The sequence below is a fragment of the Corvus hawaiiensis genome, chromosome 19 (assembly GCF_020740725.1).
Source record: "Corvus hawaiiensis isolate bCorHaw1 chromosome 19, bCorHaw1.pri.cur, whole genome shotgun sequence".
Classification (NCBI taxonomy): Eukaryota; Metazoa; Chordata; class Aves; order Passeriformes; family Corvidae; genus Corvus; species Corvus hawaiiensis.
The window spans coordinates 11545245-11570753 of record NC_063231.1 but is presented as its reverse complement, the minus strand read 5'-3'; the positions used below and the strand labels follow the sequence as shown (position 1 = coordinate 11570753).

The window sequence follows — 25509 nt, the reverse complement described above, 5'->3', positions numbered from 1 at the left end:
GGACCAGGCATTTGTACCCCGTGCTACCAAGGGGGAGTTCCCACTTTGCTCCTGGACTTCCAGCTGCAGTTATCCCCCAGCTGTTGATCTGACTTTCCTTTCATTTACATTCCTGTCCCTTTGCCTCCCTGTCCCACCACAGATCTGGGCAGCAAAAAGTGAGCTCCACCTGCTAAATCCTCTCCTCACCAGGCTCTGCTGCTCCTTGGGCTGTTTCCTTTTCCTGAGCAGGCTCCATCCTCTCGCCAGGCCCCTTCCCGAGCTGCTGCTGACCCCTGGACTGAGGTGTTCACTCAGCCCCTCACCCAGCACCCAAACCAGCCCCAGCCCCACTCCTTGTCCTGTCCTCTCCCTCCCCTACCCCGTGGGTGCCACACCACCCCCAAACTCTGTCACCACACCCTCCCCACACCGCAGAGATGTGACACCAGCGCAGCCCTGTCCAAGTCCCCTGGGAACATTTTCCTTTAATGAAAACTCTTATTCTTGTTATAAATGACCAGTCTGGAATCCAGTTCAGTTCTTGGTCTCAGTGACTTCTTAGCACATGAACTTTTCACTGGCTGTGTCCTTCTCCTTGGCCATGAGACGTGGCCAGCAGGAGCCCCCTCTCTCCATTTGGCAGTTCCAGTCCTCCTGGAGCATCCCCTTGGCCCCGCAGCCCTGGCTGAGCACAGCTCTTTGCAGCAGGACCCATTTCCAGGTGCCTCCTCCATCCTGGGCAGCTCTTGGCCTCCCATCTGTGCCCAGATCTGCCTCCAGGTGGGATCTGGGGCTGCTCTTCATGATTTCCCATCACGAATCCTGCTGTCCATCCTCTCTCTGGCTGCAGCTGCCCCGAGCAGGAGTTTTGGGTGAGCATCCCCCGCCCATGGCAGCTGAAGGAGCAGAGGCTGGTGCCCCGTGCCAGGGCAGGATTGCAAACAGCAGCAGAGCGTGTCATGGCACGAGGGATGGCTGAGGAGCAAACAGCTTTGCTGAGTCCTGTGCCAGATCTTGTCCAGCCCCGTCACCAACCTGGCACGGGCTGGCCAGGGACGCCAGCCCCAGTCAGTAAGCAAAGTTCAGGGCCAGGCTGAGCCCGGGGCAAAGGGACTTGTGTGCTCAAATACTCCTAATCCAGCTGTGCCGGCTGCCAGGATGGGATGTGTCACCTCAAGCTCTGCCCACACGGGTGGAGGAGATCCCCAGGCAGCCCTGGGCACAGACTGGGGGTAGCCTGGCACCAGTGCCAGGGTGAGCCCGAGCTCCCTGTCAGCCAGGCTGTGGAAACACAAATGCTTCAGCTCTCAGGCATCTTGGACCATATTTTCAGGCAGAAATGTTGATGTGGCACCAGTTTCAGAAATGAGGGAGTTCCAGCAGAGATGGCCAGGAGGAGGTTGAGAGTTTCCTGGGAGGGAATCAGTCCCAAGCACAGTTCCCACAGCTTAGACCATTCCTGGACACATCTCCCTTGTCCCTGCCCTGCCAGGTGCCTGGAGCAGCAGGATCTGTGCCCTCTGCAGGATCTGTGCCCTCTGCAGGGTCTGTGCCCCTCTGCAGGGTCTGTGCCCCTCTGCTTCTGCTGTGTCTCCTGATGCTGTGCAGAGCCTCCAGCCTGTCTGGAAAATTAGGGAGCTTGAAGGAATTGTGGCTCCAGCCAATGGCTCCTCTCTGCTGATGGATCCTGCAGAACCTCCTGGGGGAGCTGGGTTCCTTTGGGGTTTTGCTTCAGCCCAGGTTCCTTCGGGGCTTTGCTTTACCCAGTGAGTGCTGTTGAGTCACTCTTTGGACAGGGAGGTGATGCAGAGACCTTGGACCTGCCTTGCTGGGCTCAGCTGAAAAATCCTGCTCCTTTTTTTCCTGGGATGACTTGGATGAAATACAAAGTTCATTTTCACACTGGAGACCATGTAGGGAAGAGACTGACTGGGATGAAATCCTCTGGGGAGTACAAGAACGTGTTTGTTTTCATGGCTGCTCAACACAGGTTGCTGGAGGGAAGGGGAACCCTCTCGGGAAGGTCCTGGCTGCCCTCAGCGGTTGAAGAAGAAGGACTTGAGGCTCTGTAGGAACTGTGACTTCTGCCTCTGCTTCTGCTTCTTGCGGATGATGGGGATCCAGACCAGGCCACAGACCAGGAGCATCAGTCCCAGGGACAGGAAAGCCGGGCCAGACATTTTGTAAACGTCTTTGTTCTTGGGCAGGAAGCAGGCCAGGCTGGTGATGACCATCCCGAAGAGGAAGATGGCAACTCCCACGGACACCACGATGACGGGTTTGTGGTAAATGTCCCACTTGCTCCTGGATGCGCTGGTCCACACGGACTCGCTGCGGGAGCTCATGCACAGGGTGCTGCCCGTGTTACTGGTGATCAGCTCCTTGGACTGGGGGGACTTCTCGCTCCCATCAGGGCTCTTGGGGGGGATTTCCATGGTGGTGGGATCGGAGGAGGAGACCTGGGATGGACAAAAGAGAAAGCAGAGCAGGGCAAGTGATGGAGGATGGAGGGTGCTTCCCTTTGGTCATCAGTGAGTGCAGCCCAAGGGGAGGTGGGGAAGGTTTTGGGGGTCACTGCAGGGAAAGAAGAGCATCTCACTGATAAAATGGTGGAACAGGCAGTGGGATCCTGCAGGCAGGCTGGGCAGGAGGTGTCTGTGGAGTCCCAGTGCCCAACCATGGACAGTGGGATCCCTGCAGTCCCTGTCCCTACACCTTCCAACTCCTGCACGGATCCAGTGGTGTGGCGACCAGATGGGCATTGAACCCCCACCTGAACCTCCCAGGGCTCTGGGCTGCCTTCAGGGGATAACGGTGCTGCAAGCAGGGCTGGTGGTGCTGCCTGGTCCTTGGACCTGCTTTCCCTCCCAGATCCCAAATTACATCCCCAGCACCTTGTGACATGGTCGTGTCCCTGTGCCAGGGGGGTTCTGTGGCTCAGCAGCTGTGCAGGAGGTGACCCCAGAGCCCTCAGCCCCAGCTCTTTTCCCAGTGCTGCTGATCCATGTGGGAGCAAGTTCCACATCAGGCCAGCCCCGCTGAGGCTGCAGGGCTGGCACAGCTCCAGAGGCTGGAGGAAACCTGCCCAGGGCTGGGCCACGCTGGGCTCAGTGCCCACCTGGGGATGCTGATGGCTGGGTGCCAGCCAGCACCTCCCTCACTCCTTCACCTGTGTCCCTGCCAAGCTTTGTGGTTACTCTGAGAAGGGACAGATGTAATTTTATCATTTAGTCCCCCCAACAGAGGCACTGCTGCAGAGCCGGTGCTGTTGACATCTTCGGGGATGTTTCAGGTTCGCCAGACTTGGACAAACAAGCACGAAACAAAAGCCAAGAGCAGTGGGCAGGATTTGCAGCCCTCCTGTCTGGAGTTCTCCCTGCTCTCTGTTGAAAGAGGAGCAGGGGAAGGGACACTCTTCTGATATAGAATCACAGAATTCCAGAATCCTTTAGGTTGGAAAAGCCCTCCCAGATCATCGAGTCCAAGCTGTGCCTGATCCCCACCTTGACCCCAGCCCAGAGCTCTGAGTGCCACCTCCAGGAATTCCTTGGACACCTCCAGGGATGGGCACTCCAAACCTCCCTGGGCAGCCCCTGCCAAGGCCTGAGCACCCTTTCCATGGGGAAATTCCTCCACTCTGAGCCTCCCCTGGCCCAGCCTGAGGCCGTTCCCTCTCCTCCTGTCCACTGAGGCTCTGCAAGGGCACAATCTTTGCTCTGCTCCCACCTGCACAACCTGCCCTGGGATCAGCCCAGTCCTCCGAAACCCCACCAGCTGCCACTTCTGATCCCCCTCTTCCACTGCAAACCAGACTCTTCCTTAAACTTCATCCTGGCATTTCTTGTCCTTTCCTCAAAATGTCCATCATGGAGGGGTTTTAAGACTAAGCCACCGTCTAATTTTAATTTGGCTTTGTAGTTGGAAATTTGCTTTATTCTCTGGGATTATCCCACACCTCAGCAGTCTAAAACTTGATGGGCTGTTCCATCTTTTAGGCATCCCATTCCCTTCCTCCCTGAGTGCTGCCATCCTGATTCTGCATTCCAGGGCAGCAGCTCTGCAAGGCACCCTCCCTCTGTGTGCAGAGCATTAATGTCAGGCTGCTGCAGAAACCATCAGCTGCCTTTCAGTTGTGCATTTCCACTAGAGAGGATTTATTCCCCCTTTTATTTCCTGGCAGAACCACCACTCTCACCACAATTCCCAGGCCCCGGTCATTTTCCCAGCACTTCCTGGCAGAGCCTGGTTTTCGATCACACTTTTGCCCACTGTTGGCTAATGAAGGATTTCACTCCCTGCCAGTGCCTGGAGCTTGTTTGGGAGCACTGGGAGGACTGGCAGCTCTTGGGAGAGCTAATGCAACTCCAGTTCCTGCTCTGCCCCTGCTCCATCCCTAATCCATCACAGACATGCTCGGATGCGCTGGATGCCCTGAGCAGCCTGCCAGGAGAGTGCTATCGGATTTCTCCCTGGTTTTTAACCATTGTTGTTGGAAGCAGACGATCAGCAGATGACTCTTTGCTGTCTTGAAAATGCCTCCAGAGCACGTCTCAGATCTCACACCTGGTGGCTCTGCTGCCCTCCTGAAACCCTGGGCAGCTCTTGCTGCTGGGGTCTCTCCTTCCCCTCTCCATAAGGGAGACCCTCCTGGAATTGTTTCTCCTCCCTTTGCTCTTCCACTGCTTTGTGTGGGGATGTTTGGTTTCTGAACTGGGAAATCTTGGGGCCCTCCTTGTGCCAAAGCACAGCATCCTTGGGGATCCTGGATCTGGGACTCCAGCCCCACATCCCTCTGGGAATCAGCAGTCATGGAAGAGAAAATTTTGAGTAAAAGTGAGCTCTGCACTCCATGGATGTGGCTTGCCCTGATCCCTGCTGGGGAGAAGCGAAGAGCCCAGCCCAGGCTGAGGCCAGGCCTGGCCAGGCCATTCCTGAGGGTCAGACCCTGCCAGGAGACAAAGTGAGCTCTGCTCTGCCCGGCACCAGTGGCCCAAACTGGGGGGCTGGGTGGGGGGCACACATGGGTGTGCACACACTTCCCCACCTGGCTGGGTGACATCGAGATCCTGCCCCACAGACAGGGACCCCCAGGCCCTTCCCATGGCCCCACGGCTCTCTGGGGCTTCCAGTGGCCTCTGGATGGCTCATGATGGCAAAGAGCAGCACCAGGGCTCTGCAAAGCTTTGGGGTGAGACCCAGAGGGTTGGTTTGTCCTTCAGCCAGGAGATGAGTCCACCCCAACAGGCAGCAAATCCTCACTGGGTCCCAGCTGGGAGGAAGCTAAAACCCTGGGGAAAGGAGGAAATTGAGACACTGCTCTGGAGTGTCTCAATTGGACTCTTTATTTGGTCCTGATGTTTAACCTCAGTCCAGGACCCCCCAGATGACAGCAGTGGGTCCGTGTGTTCCAGGAGAAGGGGTTAGCTGCTCTGGAGGATCCGTGTGGCCATGGAATGGGAAGGGAGGAGGCTGCTGCACTCATGGGCGTGCACTAACTCAGCAGAAACTATTTGTTGGATGTTGGCGCTGGCCAAATTTCATCAAGAGTGGCTCTCAGTCAGTTCCCAGTGAGAGATGCACATTCAGTGACCCAGCACACCCGAGGTCCCCAAGAAACCTGGTCAGCTGGGGACTGGGGCTGCTTCCTTCTGGGGACCTGTCCTGCCGCAGCTGCCCCGAGAAGAGCAGCCCCACAGCCCCGTCTGCCTCAGGCACCTGCATGTGGGGAGGTGCTGGGGCGGACAGAACCCAAACCCCTGAGGGGGAAACAGCACCCAAACCACCAAGGGACCAAGTGCAGAGCCCACTCACCATCCTGTGCCTCTGCTGTCCCCTCTGGCACTGGGGCGTGGTGGCTGCGGGTGGGTGGTGGCAATCACGGTCCCCTGAGCACGCCACGGAGTGACCCCACCGCCGGCTCCTGCGGGCACAAGAGCAGCAGCTCAGAGCAGCTCCAGCTTTGTGCCAGCCCCAGGAGGGCTGGGTTCTGCTGGGCTGAGCCCTGAGAGAGGACAGGGAGGTTGTGGGGTGCCCTAAAGCCCCATTCCTGTCCCCATGCCTGTGCTCAGGAGCGGGCTGGCGGTGGCTCTGTGGGCAGCTGTCCAGGCAGACTGGCTGGTGCTGTCCCCAGACCCTGCAGCATGTCAGGGGATTTCACCTCACCTACAACCCCTACAAGGTGTCAGCTGTGAACTGAGACAGACCCCGAGTCCCTTTGCTGGTGGAGTGAAGCTGGGCTGGGCCCTGCATCCCTCGGGAGCCGCTTCCCAGCACTGCTGGAGCCTGGGTGGTCGTGGAGCACACTCAGGGATCTGCTGGGCAAAGAACACCTGCAAGTCCCTTGTGGGGCTCAGCCAGAGGAGGACCCCCAGCCCTGCCAGGCTGTATCCCCTCCCTTTCCAGCAGCCCCAGAGCCAAACCCATGGAAACCCATCCTACTCACGTGGCGAGCAGAGAGGGATGGCTGCAGCAGGAGGCCCCTTCTCCAGAGCCAGGCTCATCCCAAGCCCCACATCTCTCTGGGTGTTGTCTACTGGGCTCTGTTGAGTCTAATAAACAATGGAGCATCCCCGCTCCGATGATCTCACCAGCCTATCAGGATATTTTTTAACTCCTTGTGTCCCCGCCCCTGGCTCCTGGGCAGTGTGCCTGGGAGGGTTGGATAAAAGGCTGTGGTTTGGGAGGCAGGGCAGGGCCTGGAGCAGGAATCCAGCACTGGGGGGGTTGATGCTGATCCCGACTTGGATCATCAGCAAGTTCCTGAAACATCTCTGAAGTGCAATTTCTGCCCTCTCAGAGCACGGAGTCGTAGCCAGCAACTGCAAAGTGCTTTGAAGCTCATCAGCGAGGCATTAGAGGGATGCAAGGTACTAGCAATTATCTATTAATTAACATCCCGAGTCCATTACAGGGAAGAGGATGGAAGAGAGGGGTGCTTCTGGAATACTGCTTCCTTTCAGGATCCCCCAGCCAAAGTTTAATCCCCTCTCGCAGCAGTGTGGGTCCTCCTGGTGCAGGGGAGGGACCCAGCAGTGCCGCTGCTGCTGTCCAGGGCTGGGCTCCAGCACTGGAACCTCCACCCCTGAGGGACCCTCTCTGGGTTGGTGCAGTGAATAACCAAGTCTAAGCTGCACCCCAGACCTGGCCAGAGTGGGATGGGGTGGGAAGAGGTTGTGGGGCTCTCCTGGGCATGGGCATGACCCACAAGGGTCAAGGCTGGGCACAGAGGCAGCACAAGGGGCTGAAAGGGGAAGAGGGGGGTCCAGAGGGTCAGTATGAGGGGACACCACCTCTCCCAGGCGTGGGGAGCTCATGGGAAGACAAGAACCTGGCTGAGGTCCTTCAGTACAGCTCTGTGCAGACCTGTGGCCAGCAGTGGTGGCCGTGGGACAGGCTTTTGGGAAGGGGCAGCTGGGGCAAGAGGCTCCCAGCCTGAGGCAGGGGTGGGATGAGCTCGGGCTCCTATTCCTGCTCTGTCCTCACCTCCGGGTGAGCTGTCTGAGCACAGTGGCCCTGACACAGAGGGGTGAACTCCAACTCCACTGCCCATCCATCTGGGAACCAGCAGCCAAAGGATTCAGGTGTTTTAGGGGTGTTCAGGGAGGATTTATGGGAACAGACGTCAAGATTCTCTAGAACTGGAAGAGCTGAGTGGATGAGGTCCGTGGAGGGAAGTTTTTGTGCTAAAGGAGCCGTTGGCATAAAAAAGGGGGAAGGTTTCATTTCAGCAGCAGCAGGATCCATTTCTCACCCTGGTTCTGCACCATCCCCAGGCTGAACTGAGCTGCTCCTGCCCTGCTGGGGACCAGCCAGGCTGTGCTCACTCAGCTGCCCCAGCGCACGGCTCTGCTCATTCCAGCCCCCCAAACTCACCCCGTGCTCCCCGCAGTGCCCCTGGCACCTCCGTCCTGCCCCGAGGGCCCCGCAGGCAGCAGGAAGGGTCAGGCGCCTGTGGGACGCGTTAGCGCCAAGGTCCCCCGGGCAAGGCAGCAGGAGCTGGACATTCCCCAGGGATGGTTCCTGCCCTCCGGGGCTGGGGCATGTCCCGTGTGCTGCCGCCTGTCCCGTGGGGCCATCCGTGGGCTGGATGAGCGGGATGAATGGGGGATCCCTCCCGGGATGGATGGGGAATCCCTCTCGGAATGAATTGGGAATCCCTCCCGGAATGGATCGGGGATCCCTCCCGGTCCTCCCTCGGGCAGGCGCTGGGGGTACATCCCCCGCCCCAGCCGCCCCGTGCCCCCTCCCCGGACAGGCTCAGCCCGCAGGGACCCTCCGCGCCCCATCACCGCCTCCAGTCCCGCGTCCCTGTGGTCCCTCTGCTGTCCCTGCTGTCCCTGTGCTGTCCCTGTGCTGTCCCTGTGCGGTCCCTGCTGTCCCTGTGCGGTCCCTGTGCGGTCCCTGTGCTGTCCCTGTGGTCCCTTTGCGGTCCCTGCTGTGCCTTTGCCGTCCCTGTGCGGTCCCTGCTGTCCCTGTGCTGTCCCTGTGCTGTCCCTGTGGTCCCTTTGCGGTCCCTGCTGTCCCTGTGCGGTCCCTGCTGTGCCTTTGCGGTCCCTGTGCGGTCCCTGCTGTCCCTGTGCTGTCCCTGTGCTGTCCCTGTGCTGTCCCTGTGGTCCCTTTGCGGTCCCTGCTGTCCCTGTGCGGTCCCTGTGCTGTCCCTGTGCTGTCCCTGTGCGGTCCCTGCTGTCCCTGTGCTGTCCCTGTGCTGTCCCTGTGCTGTCCCTGTGCTGTCCCTGTGGTCCCTTTGCGGTCCCTGCTGTCCCTGTGCGGTCCCTGTGCTGTCCCTGTGCTGTCCCTGTGCGGTCCCTGTGCTGTCCCTGTGCTGTCCCTGTGCTGTCCCTGTGGTCCCTTTGCGGTCCCTGCGGTCCCTGTGCGGTCCCTGCTGTCCCTGTGCGGTCCCTGTGCTGTCCCTGTGCGGTCCCTGTGCGGTCCCTGCTGTCCCTGTGCGGTCCCTGCTGTGCCTGTGCGGTCCCTGTGCGGTCCCTGTGCGGTCCCTGTGCGGTCCCTGTGCGGTCCCTGCTGTGCCTTTGCGGTCCCTGTGCGGTCCCTGTGCGGTCCCTGTGCTGTCCCTGCTGTCCCTTTGCGGTCCCTGCTGTGCCTTTGCGGTCCCTGTGCGGTCCCTGCTGCCACCGCGCGGGGACACGGAGCGGGACCGCGACCTGGGGACACCGGCACAGGCTGAAGCCACCGGGGACCCCCGGCACAGGCTGAGCCCAGCGGGGACCCCCGGCAGCCGCAGAGTTTGACAGAGACAAGTGCCGGGTTCTGCCCCCGGGCTGGGGCAGCGCTGGATGCACAGACGGGGGAAGGAGAGGCTGGAGACCTGCGGGAAGGGACCTGGGGGTGACAGCGCAAAGGGCCACCCTGTCCTGCGGGCATCAGGGCTGGCACCGCCAGCCAGGGGAGGGGGGGATTGTCCCGCTCTGCTCTGGGCTGGGGCAGCCTCACCTCGAGTGCTGGGGGCAGTTTTGGGTGCCACGATATAAGAAGTACCTAAAGCTGTCAGGGAGTGTCTAAAGGAGGGAAGTGAAGGTGGGGAAGGATCTGGAGGGGCCGCACGAGGGGCTCTGTCCTCAGTATATTTAGAGAGTATATTTAGAATCATGGAATATCCGGAGTGGAAAGAGACCCCCAGGATCACCCAGTGCATCCCCTGGCCCTGCCCAGACACCCCAACAGCCCCACCCTGGGCATCCCTGGCAGCGCTGTCCCAACGCTCCTGGAGCTCCGGCAGCCTCGGGGCCGTGCCCATTCCCTGGGGAGCCTGGGCAGTGCCCAGCACCCTCTGGGGGAAGAACCTTTCCCTGATCTCCATCCTCAAACCTCCCTGACTCAGCTCCATCCTTGGGTGCTGTCCCTGTCCCAGGGAGCAGAGCTCGGAGCTGTCCCTCGGGTGGAGCTGCAGCCCCTGGGAGCTCTGCCCTCAGCCGCCTCCCGGCTGAACAAACCAAGGGCCCTCCCTCGGGTGACACCTCCAGACCCTTCCCCACCCTCATTCCTCTCCTTCGGACACTCTCTGACAGCTCCACATCCTTCTTTTCTCGCTCATATTGTGGTGCCAATATTTGTGCTGCTCAAACCGGGACGTGGCTTGCCACAGTCCTTCCCGCTGGGACAGGAGCCCGCTTTCCCATGGATGTGGAGCTGCTGGAGGCGTCCAGCACCAGGGAGAAGGGCCATGGAGAGAGCCGAGCTCAGCAGGAAGAGGGAACACAGGAGCAGTAGATGGTGCTGTTGCCCTGTAGGATGATGCTGGCAGGGGCGGGAGAATCCCAAATCTCAAATCGGGAGTGCTGGATCCATCCCAGGCCTCTGGCAGGGGAACCTGAACACCAAAAAGCTTTCTCCAGGCCCTCTCCCCCTCTGCCCAGCAGTGTTACTGAAAACCTGCAGTGAAGCTGGCTTTGCTGGCCCAGCACCCCCATCCCAAGGTTTCCCAGGACCTGCATCCCTCCCCCAAAGGGCAAAGGGATTTTGTTGTGGGGTTTTGTTGCTTATTTTTTTTCTTGCCTGTAGAGACAATAATGCAGAAATCCCATTTTCCAGTTGAAAAATTCCGAGCTCCAAAAGGGAGGTGAAGCAAATATGTTAAGTCAAACTACAGTGGAAAACCTCAAAGGTTAATTTAAAATTTGATGTCAAGGTAGTAAAGGGCCATTTTTGCATGAGGCTGTTATGTGGAAAAGGGACAAGTGGGTGAATCCAGCAGGATGTTGTTACTTCAGAGCAGAAGCCATGAGAGGGAGCTCAGAGGGGTCAAGGGTCTGTGTGGTGCTTTTTTTCCTCAGCAGTGAACTTTCCCTGAGGTAGAAATTGGGAAAAAATCCTGGGATAAAGGGGCTGGCAGTAAAACTTGGGTGAGTTTCTGTGTCCAGTTCTGGGCTCCTCAGTACAACAAAGACAAGGAGCTACTGGGGAGGGTCCAGTGGGGCAGTGGAGGTGATTTGGGGTCTGGAGATTCTGATGAGCAGGGACTGCGGGAGCTGGGCCTGGTCAGGCTGGAGAAGGGAAGGCTCAGAGGGGATCCCATCAACCCATACAAACATCTCCAGGGGTGCCAGAGGATGGTGCCAGGCTCTGTTCAGTGGTGCCAGTGACAAGGACCAATGGCCATAAACCAAAACACAAAGAATTCCACCTAAACATGAGGAAGAACTTCCTTCCATGGAGGGGGCAGAGCACTGGAACGGCTGCCCAGGGAGGGCCTGGAGCCTCCCTCTCTGGAGACATCCCAACCCCCCTGGATGTGTCCCTGTGTCACCTGCTCTGGCCAGGGGCTTGGACTGAGGGATCTGCAAAGGTCCCTTCCAACCTTAATAATGCTGTGATCCTGTGAGTTTTGGGCTCCTTTGTGAAGTGCTGGCAGAGCAACAAGGGGACCTCGAGCACCTCCCAGCCTTGCCCAGCCCAGGGGAGCTTTCCCAGGACAGAGTCACCTCCAGCTGTGGGAGCCATGCAGGAGGATGGGGACATCTGTGTGCTCATCACTCCAGGCTGGGCAGAAACCTGGCAGGGGAGGTGGCAGGTGACAAATTTGATGGGAGTGGCCTGGAGTTGTCGCAGAAACATCTCGGAGGACCACGGGGTGAGTGTGTCACCAGTGTCACATCGTCCCTCGTGGCACCAAGTGAAGTGGGAGGGCTTCAGGGAGAGCAAGCCAGAGGTGTCACTGCCCTGCCAGCCCCGAGGCTCTGCTCGGGGGGGACTTGGGGACAGCTCCAGGCTGTGCCCTCGGTTTAGCTGAGCTGTGTGGGAGGGTGAGAGGAGCCTGAGCTGTGCCAGGATGCTGCATTTTCCAGGTTCAGCGTTTCAGACGTCCCCACCAGCCCACAGGGAACTGTTCTTTATGTTTGAATTACTACAGGGGGAGAGATAACAACGTCATAATTAGGTTTGCACCTTTGAAATCTTCTATTTCTTTTGCAGCTTGAATATTTATGCAATCACAGAGCTTTGCATGTCCCAGTTCTCCACATTATTTATTTATGTTCAACAACGACTGTACTTGTTAAATCACAATGTTTTCAATAAAAGAATATGAAAAGGGAAGAATAAAAAACTCACCTCAAGCACAGAAGTGCTTTTTCCTCCTCTCCCCTGAGCCTCAAGCCCTTACCTTGGATCCTTTCTAGCTGGAAGCCCTGGGGATCTCTTAGCTCCAAATCCATGATAAGTTGTACAAATACAAATAATTTGTTTCTTCGAAGGAGAAAAAGGCTGGGCCAACGTGGGAACTGGGGCTTTCTGCTGAAGAGTCTCAAACCCAGTGATGGATTCCAGCCCTGCACATGGGGAGTGTCCCTGTGGGCACGGGGACAGGGCTGGGCCCTGGGTGCTTGGCTGGGCCAGGGGGAGGCCAAGCCCCTCTCCCACAGACACACCAGTAACCCCATGAGAACGGATTCCAGCAACACCGGTTACTGCCTTGGATCCGGGCATGGGCTCTGGAGCAGTGTGGGAGTGGAGATGATTGTCCTGATCCACATCTCAGGGAGAGGGCAGGGTGACAGACTGGGGGGAGCTGGGACAGCCTCACACATTGGGAGGACATGAGGTTTTCCTGCTGTGACCCAGGAGGAGTGGGAATGGCTCCAGGGGTCCCTGCAGGTGGGGTGGGTGCTCAGTGCTGGGGTCAAGAAGAAGCAAATCTGGAGGAGCATCAGCCACGCCGAGACCAGGACAGATCCAGTCAGGGATGAGGAATGGATGGACTTTCCTGGGCCTTGGATTCCAGCAGATGTTAGCTCCAGCCAGGGATGAGTGGGGCTGCTCAGGGTGTGGGGCTGGTTCATGGTATAGGGCTGCTCCAGGCTGTGGGGCTGCTGAACGTTTGGGGCTGTTCCAGGGTGTGGGGCTGCTCCAGGGTGTAGGGCTGCTCCAGGGTGTGGGGCTGCTCCAGGGTGTGGGGCTGCTCCAGGGTATAGGGCTGCTCCAGGGTGTAGGGCTGCTCCAGGTTGTGGGGCTGCTCCACGTTTGGGGCTGCTCCAGGTTGCGGGGCTGCTCCAGGGTGTGGGGTTGCTCCATGGTGTAGGGCTGCTCCAGGCTGTGGGGTTGCTCCACGTTTGGGGCTGCTCCAGGTTGCGGGGCTGCTCCAGGGTGTGGGGTTGCTCCATGGTGTAGGGCTGCTCCAGGCTGTGGGGCTGCTCCAGGTTGTGGGGCTGCTCCAGGGTGTAGGGTTGCTCCATGGTGTAGGGCTGCTCCAGGCTGTGGGGTTGCTCCACGTTTGGGGCTGCTCCAGGGTGTAGGGTTGCTCCAGGCTGTGGGGTTGCTCCACGTTTGGGGCTGCTGTAGGACACAGCTGCCTGTTCTGCAATAAAGAAGCTTCAGCCATGATATTCCTGCAGCTTCCCATTAGACTTTGTCCTTGAGGATTCCTGGCCCTCCTGCCCACCCTGTCAGCCCGGGCAGGCAGCTCCCACAGCCTCCCTCCCTGGCCACAGCCTCTCCCACCCTGCTCATCCATGACTATCGTTTGTGCAGGGCACAGAGCGAGCAGCCAAGGGAAATTTGGGAGCATTAGAGTTTGGGATGATTTCTGTTTGGAGCTGCTCTGTGCATGGATTAGGGATTAAAATAAATTTAGGAGGCAATCACCCCCCCTGCAATTAGATGAGGACGTTGAAACAGATTTACTGTTGCTTGCTCTTGGATAAGTGGCTGCAGGAAGACGTGGCTGCTTTAAAGTGTCTCCTGTATTTATCTCTTTAATCACTTTTTTAAGCATACATGGTTTATTGTTTTATTGATTGGACAGAGCTTTGAATAATCAATATGGCTTTGAGAATTCGCTGGGAATGACAGAATTGCAATTAAGCAGAGTATGTGGAGAGAGCCTTAACCCATCTCATTAATTAATGAGGTCACTTTTTCAAGTGTTTCATAGGAGCCCTTGGGAAAAGAAGGTGGCAATTTATTGTAATCCCTGGAGAGGACTTTTCTCCTTCCTCATGCAAAGTTATCTCAGACTCCCTGCCCTGTGCAGGGACCTTCGTGTGTCCTCCTGCAGCTTCTTTGTGCAACAAAGAACAGCATCAGAATGAGAAGGAATTTCAGCCTGACCAGATGTCAGGGACTTTTCCTTCGTGCAGCCAAACCCCTGGCCCTGGGTCCATACCCAGGAGCTTTGGAATCAGCCTTTTCTCCTCTCCCCCGTCCGGGGAGGCACCTCCTGAGGGCAGGGAGAGGCAGTGCCTGCTGACACATCTCTGTGTGAGCTGTGACCTCGAAAAGGCTCAAGTATTTGGGGTTATGCAGCTTTATTCACATACTTGTTTGGAAAGAGTGGGTGCCTGGCCAGGGCGTGGCTCTGGATCCCACAGAGCGAGGCAGGGGTTGTTTGGGGCAAAATCTGCTGTGGGGAATGAAAAGATTCTGCCAAGCTGGGTGGGCTGGACACAGGGCTGGGAATCAGGACAGGAGCAAGGCAAGCAGGGCCATTCCTCATTTCCAGACTGCCTGGAACAGCACAGCAGCTGCTCCCGCTCCCTCCGCAGATGGAAACTCAGGCACGAGCACATGGGGTGGCTCCTTGAGCCAGTGGAGCATTTAGGGAAAAGTGATTCATGCTTATATTTGCAAATAAACTCCTGTTCTGTCTTTGCTTGCACTTTGCAATCTGTGCATTGCTCAGGTAGGAAGAAAACTGCTGAGAGTTCCCAGGATGGTTTCCAGAGCAGGAGATTTCACAGCAGTTCTGTGCTGCTTGTCCAAACACCCTCAGCACAACCTCATTACTCATCTTCCTCTTCCACAAAACTTGGTCCCCTCCTCATAAGGACCAAAAAAAGCACTATTTTAGGCTTTTTCAGTGAATTGCTCATGATTAAAGAGATAGTTGGGAATAGTCTGTGATGCTGAGAAGTCTCTGTATGAGATGCTGAGCAGTGCTTAAGAAAGTCAACTGTATTTGTGAGGCAGAAATGGGGCTGGCCTAGGAGTGACAATGAAAAGGAGACAGAGAAAGCTGGTGGAGGCCGCTGACTCATGAGGAGAAAATGGTTTCAGCTCGCCAGGCTGAGATGGAGAAAATGTCTGGGTCAAGTTGGGTCTTGTCTGCTTCGTGAGAGGGCAGTGTCGTGAGGGAGTCACAGCTCACTCTAACAAGAGAAGTGCCAACTTATTTATTGATATAAAACAGTAATTTAACAAGATTCAGTGTCAGGGCACACTTGATTATTTACTGACAGAGGACAGGGTCAGGCAGAACTGTCAGGGAGCCCCTGACGTTGCCATGGGCAGTTCTTGAGTGGTGGTGGCTCTAAGCAAGGCCTCCAGAAGTGCCACCAGATGTGGTGACAACGAACCTTCAGATTTCATAAAGGCAATTGGCTGCTGATGAGAAAAGGGTTTTGCACAGGTTGCTTTGAAAGTGTTGCTGCTTGATTTCTGAAAAAGCACAGGGATGCTCCACTGGCCAAATGCATGGTTTTGACGGAATTTGATGGAATTGTTTCCCCTGCTGGGCCAAGAGCCCCAGAGCATGAAGCTGATGGAGTCCACAGCTCACCTCCAGCCTGGGCAGGAGCGTTTGGCACCGAGGGCAGACTCGGGGCTGTACCAAAGCCCTGCTTAAGGACGAGGTCTGGTATCAGTGGAAATCACAGCCAGGAGTGGTCAGTGGGTCCTTTTGACCCGATTTGGCTCCAGCAGGCACGGATTCCTGGGAGCCATCCAGGAGCCCTGTGGCACAAGGCCCTGCAGAGGTGGCACTTGGTGACAAGGTGGGATGCTGTCAGAGGTTGGACACAATGATCTTGGAGGTCTTTCCCAACCTATGACCCTGTGATCCCGAGGTTTGGGGGGATTTTCTGGAGAAGCCAGCTCAGTGCTGATGTCCCAGCCTTGGTCCCACTTTGTTTCTGAGGCGAGTGGCAGCCCTGGGACTGAGCTTGTAGGACAGGGCTATGTCAGAGCACCGATCCCTGATTTCCCTTTGATAATTCCCTTCCCCAGACAGCAGCACTGATGGAACCAGCACAGTTCCTCCTGCTCTGGCAGCCTGATGCAATGAAAACAGGAGCTGCTGCAGGCTGACACACACTGAAATGGGAAGGGCTGGGGAGAAGCTGAGCAACAACAATAACAATAACAATAATAATAATAATGTAAATATTTAATTTATTAGAATTGTCCCGAGTCACTCCCAATCCCTGATATTTATTGATGGCCATCAGAGGATCAACCAAACGCAGCGGGAGTTTTTGCATGTTTATTGTGCAAGCACACACTTCTCTCACTGGGGTGACAAGGTGGGTGATAAATAGCACATATTAAATACACAGTGCTGCTGGAGGATCCATCCATCTCCTCTGGGAAATCGGCTGTGTCAAGGGAGGAAAAGGCAGGCAGCAGGCATGGCTGGGGGAGGACAAGGTCTCCAGCCCTATTGATCCATGGAAATGCTGTCTGTGGCCAGGACTGGGGCAGCCTGGCCCAAAGGGAGTCAGGGCTGCTGGAGAGTCCTGGCTGGGGAGTGATTTCCAAGGGGGAGCACAGTGAACATCCTCAGAGTCACGGGATAGTTCAGGTGAGGGGAGAGCACAGGTGGCTGGCTGGCAATTCTCTGCCTCCCTATCTCCACGCTTTCCTGCTTTTCCAGAACATCACTTCCAAGTCTCACATTTCCCATGTATTTCAGCTGTTTTATCATCCTGGAATTCCTTTTCTGCCTGTTTATTTCCTGTATTTCCAGCATGTATTGATCCGAAGCCTGTGGAAACCAAAAGCAGGTCAGTGGGACAAATTAATTCTCTCTGTCCTCTGTGCTAAGACTTTATGACAAGTGGCTAATCATCTTTGATTCCTCTGCTACTGCTGGTAATGACATTAGCCACGATTAACTCATTTAGCTCATCTGTGGATTTAATATCTAATTCACCAGCACATCAGAAGGGAACGGGCTGAGATGTTCAGGAAGCAATAACCCCCTTTTCATGTGCTTGCACTTTGTTCAAAGCAGTTCAGAACGACCTTTTGGAATTCATCGATCAGTTGTGAGAATCTGTGAGACCTCGGTCATCGGGTTCTTGTCTCGGGGTGCTCCTGATGAGTAATGGCAATTAATGCTTTCCAGAAAAGGGCAGGGTGGAGGGAGTGCCTGTGTGGGCTCAGGGAAGTGTGGAGCAGGATGTGCTCATCATTCCCAGGCACCTGAGCTCCCACAGACCATAAACCCTCTGATTTCTCCTTGGTCCACCACTGTGGGCTGTGTCCTGCGGAGGGACGGTGCTGGATCCCCTTCACCGAGCAGAGCAGGCCTGGAGTGGGCTGGGATCTGCTGGGATCTGCAGTTTGCTCCATGAGGGAGGAGAACTGAGCCCATTCCAGCTCCAAATGGCTCCATTGTATCTGCTTTACATAAGGAGCTATAAATACTCTCTCTGCTTGCTGTGTGCTGATTTCCCTGTCTGCATTTTTAATTGTGGTGGCAGCTGTGGCATTTTTAAGCTCAGTGGGGAGAACTGCCTGACTGGGGTGTGCTGGGAGGGGCCTGAGTCCCTCCAGGCCAGGGACACAGCCCAAAATATGGTCAGGTCCTGGCCACTGCCCTCAGGTTTCAAGAGGAGAAGGGTTTGGAAAGGCAGAAGAAATGGGATCATCCAACTGGAACCACCTGGGCTAGTGGAAGGTATCCCTGATGCCTCCAAGGGGAAGGGACCACAGTAGGGACTGGCAGGGAGAGACCCACAAGCCTCTGTAAATCACAGCAGTGACAGGAACTGTCTGAGAATGGAGTTAATACAGGTATCTTTCATAATTAAGACATCAATTAAATTCTTGAAAATCAGGCAGAAATATCAAATAGCATTAACTGGAAAATTTCCAACTGGTGTATCCCGTGGCCCTGTGATGGGTGGGTTAATTATCCCTCATTAAATAGACTTGAAATTGATATCAGTAGCTATCATTTCAGTTTGGCAAAGGTGGTGGCAGTTTATTGTTTTTCCAAACTTCCTGTCCCGTTGTTGGATGGACACAGGACCCAGGAGCCTCCCTGGGCAGGAGCTCTCCTGTCCCCAGCCTGGCCGTGTCCCTGCCAGGGAGCAGGGAGCCTGTTAATCAGCACCTGGCTGTTGGTAATGACATTATTTATTGCAACATGAAAACGGAATAATAATGGAAATCACCGGGAAGGAACGAGCCTGGCAGAAGGAGGGTGTTCATTTTGCTCTGTGGGTTTGGACAGGATCAGTCCCTGGAGCATTTTCCTCGGATTGGTTCTGCCTCTGCTGAAGTCACTTACCAAGTGCTGGCTGTCCCTGCTAAGCCACTGCCTCAAGGTCACCAGCAGCCCCTGCCCAGGGGAGTGCAGCGCTGCAGGGCCTGAGGTCACGGCATGAATAAACACCCTTCCCTTGGAATAAATCTCCTTTATTCCATGTGCTCTGAATGCAGCCGCTTCCCTCTGGCTCCAATTTGCAATTTATATGCCAGTGTTTTCACTGCTGGAAGAATCAATACACCTGGACAAGGCTTGAAATCAGCAGGAGCCGGTGCTGGCCGGAGGAGAAGGCTGGAATTTATTCGGAAGGTGAACTCCCAAGTTTTTTTCTGCAAATAAAATGGTGTGGAAGACCTGAGGGGCAGGGTGAGACCACAACCCCAAGCCACATTCTGGGACATGAAGACTTGCTGTCTCCCATCCTGTCCCATCCCGTCCCATCCTGTCCCATCCCATCTCATCCCCCCTGGTTGTTTTCCTTATGGGCCCACAAAACAAATTTTCCCAGGGCTCAACCCCTCCCTAATTAACTTGAGGCTGAAGCCCCTTGGCTTTAAGTCTTTCTGAGTTCCCAAGTCATAAAAAAAGGGAATCTGTGTCTGGAGGGCCGAAAGATTGGGAAACACAAAACTTTCCATGTCCCCTCAGGCAGGATCCCAGGAGCTGTGGCTTCCACGTGAGGCATTTCCAGGCTGTAATGAAATCCTCCTCTCCCTCCGAGCAGAAGGCATTCAAAACAAACAAGCAAATCTTAGAAAACTCGAAGGTGGCTTGATTATTCTGAAGCATTTCCAGTGCTGTCACCTCCGGTGGTTTTAATTGCGAGCTCCGGGATGACGGAAGTTTCTTTCAGCCCTGGGATCAGGCTTTGTTTGGTTTTTAAGGGGTGGGGGTGGGAAATGCAATCTCTGAGTGCTGTGACACCAGAACACTCACCCAGAGTGTGCTACACAGGAGTTTCTTCCCATATGGAGTTATAGAACCCTCAGATTCCCGCAGTTTCCAACATCCTTCTTTTATGGTTAAAATATTCAGCCGATTATTTCAGTTTTTAATAAAGATTTTCTTCCCTAATTACAGACTTCCTATTGAGTTTTCTAACCTGAACTAAAGCTTGGAGGACAGCAGGGGTGGGAAAGGATCACAGGATCCAGCCCTTCACGCTGGCACATGAATATTTCCACCGATTCTCTCACAGTTTCTATCCTGTTCTTCTTCTTTTCCAGTTGAAACCCATTGCTTCGTGTCCTGTCCATGCTGGATTTGAAGCACTGCTCTGTTCCTCTTTGCAGCTGGAGATTCACTCTGCATTCAGTCTGCCCTACATGAAATGAATCCAGCTCGTGCCTTTCACAGTTCTGATTTTCCTGCCTTCCTCTCCTGCCTTGTCCTGAACTCTCCAGTTGCTCCACATCTTTCCCCTGCTGCAATGTCCTGCTGCTCCCTGGGCCTTCACCCATGCTGAGGAGGGAGGCAGAGTTGTCTCAACCCCCTGCAGGTGCTGCTGCCTTTCCTACACCCCCAAAAGGTTCTCCTCTTCCTCCAGCAGCAGGACCTGAGCACAGATCACAGAATCATGGCTTGGGTTGGGTTGGGTTGGGTTGGGAGGGACCTTAAAGCTCATTCAGTGCCACCCCTGCCACGGGAGGTTCAGTTTGGATATCAGGAGAAATTCAAGGCCAGGTTGGACAGGGCTTGGAGCAGCCTGGTCTATGGAAGGTGTCCCTGCCCATGGCAGGGGTTGGTCCTTTCCAACCCAACCCATTCCATGATTCCATGAAATTGCTTTATTGGAAGAGTGGTTAAACACCGGAACGGGCTCCCAGGGGAAGTGGTGGAGTCACCATCCCTGGAAGCGTTAAGTGGACGTGGCACTTCACGATAAGGTTTAATGGGAATGGTGGGATTTAGCTGAAGGTTGAACTCCAGGTTTTGTCTTGCAGGTCTTTTCCAGCTTTAAAGGCTCTGTGATCTCAGCCTGGTGTGTGTTGGGAAAAACCTGACTGGTCCTCCACCAGCCCAGGGCTGACCATGAGGATGTGTTTGTGTCATTGCAAGTCTGTGACCTCCAGGTACCTCTGTCAAGATGTGCAGCTTGAGATATCCCCAGAGTGGCCACGGCCATTTGCGAGAAACATTTTTTGGTTTTCAGCATTTTGGTTTTCAGCTGCCCATAGCCCAGCGACCCCAAGGTGATCCGTGGAGCTGCTGCTACCTGGAAACCTTTTATTGTAGGAACATGTTGGGCACAGAGACCAGGGCTGGGGACTCTGCTCACACCCTCGGCAGGTGAAGGGAGGAACAACCCTGAGCCTCTGAGTGGCTGCAAGGCAGAGGGGATGCTTTTAATAAAGTGCAAAGCACGTGTTTGAGATGAAACAGAACCTCCCCCCTCCCCCGGGATTTGTGTGCTAACCACAAAAGAATGGCCATTAATACTCTCCCAGCTCATATCAGAAAGTTTTCCGCTTTATGAAAGCTTTAATAAGATTACCCATAAACTTTATGTGTTTCGGAGCAGTCCAGGAAATTACAATTATCTTGTGCTCGCTCCAGAATAGGTAACGCCATCGACAGGAAAAATGTCATCGCCTGCAAAGGTGCCCAGCCCAAAGGCATCATTAACGTGCCGGGTAATTTGCTGTAATTACGGCAGAGCCGTGCCCACCTCAGGGAGGGGTCGGGGCGTACAGAGCGGGGTTTAGTGCTCTGCTGAGGGATCCTGGTGCCCCCGGGTCCAGCAGAGCCTCGGGTTGTGCCCAGCGGTGCCATCCCGAGGGTCCCCGCACGGAGCTGCCGCTGCTGGGCCCCGAGGCTGTGCCACAGCACAGATCCCCACAGCTCCGGGATGAAGTTGCCCATTGAATTTTTTCCTCCGCTTCCCGTTGTGGCGGCGGTTTCCCGGGGAGCTGCCCTGTCCCTGCCATTCACTAGGTGGAGATCTTTAGTTGTCCACCGGCTCTGGGTTTCCACTCAGTGCGGGCGGGAGCTGCTGCGAAACTCGGCTGATGAATTTTCAGATGCTCTCTCAGATCTTTAGTTCTCCTCTGGGACGCGCAGCTCTTTCTGCCGGGAACACACGGGCTGACAGGAAACAGGTCTGTCTGCGGCTCCGCTTGCAGAACCTCCCGTGTTTGAGTTGTATTATTTAGTGGCTGATGAGAATGAAAACACTTGGAAGGAGATTTGCCTAACAAACTGATGAAAAGTAAACCAGAGCATCAACAACGAGTGTGAGCAGCTCTGTACAACCAGCATCGTGTGCTGGAGAGAGCCCGATTTCAGCAGCTCTCCCACAGGGATGCTCCAGCACACCCTGACCTCAGGAGGGCTAAAACTCTCTCAAACTGAGCTGTTGCAGAGTTCAGCCACGTCATCTTCAGCAGAGATGTTGTTGCTAAAGATAAAGCTCTCTCGGAGCAGCCTCAGCAAGCAAAGCAGCACCAACCCTCCTGTTTTCTTTGCAGGGAGATGGCAGCTGAGATTGCCAGGGCCAGCAGGATTAAGCATCCCTCTGTTGCAAATTTCCTGCCAGCGAGAGCAAAGGAAAATGAGATCCCAAGGGTGGAAGGGCAGTGTTTCTCCACAAGAATTCTGTCCACTGCAGCCAGGCACTAATTAGGGACCAGCTGAACCCTGAGTGTTGTCAGAAGGTGAATATGAATATTAAACCGGCCAAACTCCCGTGCACACAACGAGGTGCCTTAAGCCTGACAATCACATTTCTGATGAAACAAAACGGGGAGGGATAAAAAGGCCAAAAGGATGGGGCAGCAACACAGGGCAGGTCTCTGGCCTTTTGTTTAGGCATCCACATGGAAATGTGGATGAAAAATGAAGGTTTGGTTAAGGAATGCTTTAATGTTTTTATCACGAGGGAGCGTTGGAAAGCGTCTCGGTCTTCACTTGAAAGCAGATGTTCAGCTGGAAAGGAGCATTTTGTCAAAAATGGTTTAGAACCTATGTGGATTCGGGGGCAAATCTGTTCAACTCTGCTGAAACATCTTCAAGCCCTTCTTTCAAAGATTGAAAGATATCTGGCAGAGGGATCTTTTCCAGCTAAGTGTTATCAAAATGCTGTTGAGTGGCTCATGGCAGCCTGGTTTTCCCTGGATGAGTTGTGTTGGGAGTGTTTTTCCTCTCACCACACTGACCTGCAGCCTCTGCACAACACTCGGGTGCATTTCTCACTTAGCAAGGGAAAATGTCTGTGGGTAAGGAAGAAAAGCAGTGGAGCTGTGAGCTGGGGCCGGCGGGAGTGTGGCAGGGTCCTCCAGAGGCCGTGGTGGCTCTCCAAGTGTCCTGGCAGCTGCAGGAGAGGGATTGGGATGCGGAATTGCTGCAGGACAGGAGCGCAGAGAGAAGGAGCCAAGGGAAGAAAGGCAGCTGAGCAGAGAGAAAATGAGGTGAGAGAACTGGGGTAGAGGGGCAGGAGCTGGGTCTGGGCACAGCTGTGATGTGTGAGGAGTTTTCTGTTGGATCTCAGGATGGAATTCCTTGCTTGGAATGCTCCTCAGCATGGGAGGAAGGGAGTGTTCTTCAAAGGAAACACTTTCCTTGGGAACATTTCCTTGTTTTTGCAGAGAGCCACTGGAAGCTACAAAAAAAACTTTTGTGTTTCCCCTTTTTCCCCCCTTTCCCCCATTTTTTCCTTTTCTCCCCCTTTTCCCTTTTTTCCCCCCCTTTTTTCCTTTTTCCCCCCTTTTTTCCCTTTTCCCTTCCTCTGTCTTTGCCTTTGTAACTGCCTCTTTACCTTCTTTTCCCTTTCTTTTTCCTCTCTTCTTTCCTCCAGCTGACATTCCCAGCCAAGGCAAGCACATCTCTGCTCCCTGCAATCCCTTCTGTCAGCAAGACTGATGGACGTGTGCAGATGAGGGAGGGCTGAGGAATTTCCTTGCCTCCGTGCCACAGATCTTCTCCGGAGCTGAGCTGCAAAGTGGCCTCTGGAAATCCAGGGCAGACGAGGATGGGAGAGTAACGGCCTGGGATATCTGATTCAAGGAAGAGGAGGAAGATAAGGGGAATGTAGCACCTGAGTGTGGGAACAAAGCCAAGGATTCCTCATTTCCTTCACGTTTAGCTCCATTTCCGTGCAGGGGAGAGATCAGAGTCCCTAGAAATTACCCTTCCGTCTTCCTGGAGGGTCCGGGCTGCCCTGTGGCCTCTGGGGAGGGACTCAGCTCCTTCCAAGGGGTCATTCCTTCCTCAAAGCAACATTTGTATGGCCAGACTTGTTCCCCCTGTTTCTCCAGTGACTGCAGGGGGAGTTTTGGCACCAAAATTAGTCTGGACAGCTCTAAGGCAGGGGGAAAAAATGCCCATTCTGTTGGAAATCCGGGAATCAAGCCCCAAACGGAGGAACTCTAAATCCAAGGGTACAGGCACTGGCTGGTGCTTGGCTGCTCAGAGAGGAGCTGCTCCCAACACAAAGCTGGGCACGTTTTTCAGTTTGCTTGAAAAATAAACTCAGAACACCTTCAGTTAAGCCCAGCTTAAGTTTTCAAGTCCTTGAAAGGGAAGGGGGTGTGGAAGGGTGGGGGGAGCAACAGGCCACTTGTTACTCAGATTCCAAGACCCCACAACCAGAGGGGTGGTTTAGGAGGAACATCTGGTGGGAGCCACTCTGAGAGGGAGCAACTCATTTCCAGGATTTCTGATTCCCAAGGAATATCTGTCATTTTGGAGACAGTTCCTTGTGCTATCCCCACGCTTCCCAATAGATGAGAGCCCGGACTAAAGCTCCAATAAGGAGCAAACCCAGCTTGTGTTTAAGATCCCAGCTGGTTTCCATCAGCAGAGTTTATTCATTTTAGGCTGAGCAGAGAGATGCAGGAAAAGCAAGTGAAGCTGCAGAAATCAGTTTGGTTTCTGAATAAAGCTGTTATCTTAATGAAGAAACAAATTCAGTGCTGAAAAACACCAAGTGAGAGGAGTTTCTGTTACGAACTTTCACATTGAGAGGCTTCTGTTCTCTTCAGGCCACTTCTTTCTTGGGAAGAACAAGAGATTTTGGAAATAAGGCTCTAAGATTCTCAAAGCTCCACTGTGCAAGGCCATGAGCAAACTGCTCAGATTCACAGATCTGTTCAATCTCCACGATCTCAGGTTTTGATGATTCTCATCCTGAAGCATCCAGCAGAGAGCAAACGTCAGGAGGAGCAGGAGGGGTTTCTGTCTGGCTGCAGGAGCTGTTTGCCAGTCAGGTGGGTGCCCTGTCCTTCACAGAGATGATACTCAGAGCAGATATCTTGAGTGAAACTTGCAGAGAAGAAGATGCACCTGACACACCAAGGGAAGGCTTTGGATGACTTATTGTCACGGCCTGGCAGAGGCAAAACAGCTTCTTCAAGGCAATATATTCGACCTGAAAACATTTTTGGATGAGAAAGAGCTGCTATTCCTATGGAGGAGTTGGACTAAATAAAAAAATGTACTTTTCTGGAAAGAAAACACCTTCAGAATCCTCTTTGAAAGCTCTCAGTGCTCTCTGAATCTTGGAGATGAAATAAACCCCAGGGTCCAACAAACAGCACTTTTCCCTTGCTCTCAGCTGGCCTCAGGATGGGCTGCAGGGAGCTGGCCGAGGTTTCTGTGCTGCTCCCCCAGCAGGGCAGGCTGTCTGCTGGAAGCATGCAAGGCCCCCATCCTGTGCCCAGTACCCCCCAGGGATGCTGCCAAAGGAGCTGACCTAAATGTCAGTCTGTGTCTCACCCAGGCTTGGCCTTTCTTTTATCCTCACACCCAGCAGGCTGCTCACACCCCGCTGTCCTGCTTCAGCAGCTCTGGAAAAGGTCTGCAGGAATTCCTGGTGCTCTGCCCTTCACCCTTCAATCCCCTCTCTCCTCTCCTGCTGTGTCCCTTCCACTGGGGACAGGGACGGATTTCTCCCTGTGCTGTGTGCAGGCAGCTCTGTGTGCACACAGGGCTGTGCTGCCTGAAAAAGGGAGTTTTTTCATCTGGGAGGCAGCTTTAGTCTCGTGTCTGTACCTCAGCAGCGACTCCTGGCAGGGTGGGTGTTCAGACCCCCAGGGAGGGGTGCAGGGGTCCCCTCTGCCTGCCAAGGGACCTTCCCTGTGTGTCCCAAGGAGCTCCCTATCCCAGAAGATCCCGTCTGAATGGCAGTGTTGGCATCCCCAGGGACAAAGGGTGTGGGGCAGTGTGACTGTCACCCACAAGGTGCAAACTCAGCCCTGGGCTGGGCCCTGTTGGCCAAAAGCACCGACGGGATCTGGCTTGGCTGGAAATGGCTCTGAAGTCAGAGAGGGGCAGAGCCCAGCAAGGTTCAAGAGCCCTGTAGGGGACATGAG

The 25509-nt window shown here is 54.9% G+C and overlaps 1 protein-coding gene across 2 annotated transcripts; it reads right to left on the bottom strand.

The window, feature by feature from the left end:
* Positions 1-460: 460 nt before the first annotated feature.
* PIRT (phosphoinositide interacting regulator of transient receptor potential channels) lies at positions 461-6506 on the bottom strand. Of its 2 annotated transcripts, XM_048323834.1 has the most exons (3): positions 6425-6506; positions 5794-5902; positions 461-2441 (listed from the first exon to the last, which is right to left on the bottom strand). In XM_048323834.1, exons 2-3 carry the CDS (start codon positions 5794-5796, stop codon positions 2019-2021), a joined length of 426 nt encoding a protein of 141 aa, XP_048179791.1. In that variant the 5' UTR covers positions 5797-5902; positions 6425-6506; the 3' UTR covers positions 461-2018. The 2 variants fall into 2 exon arrangements, with proteins under 2 accessions (XP_048179791.1, XP_048179792.1); XM_048323835.1 differs by lacking the exon at positions 5794-5902.
* Between the last annotated feature and the right edge of the window lie 19003 nt (positions 6507-25509).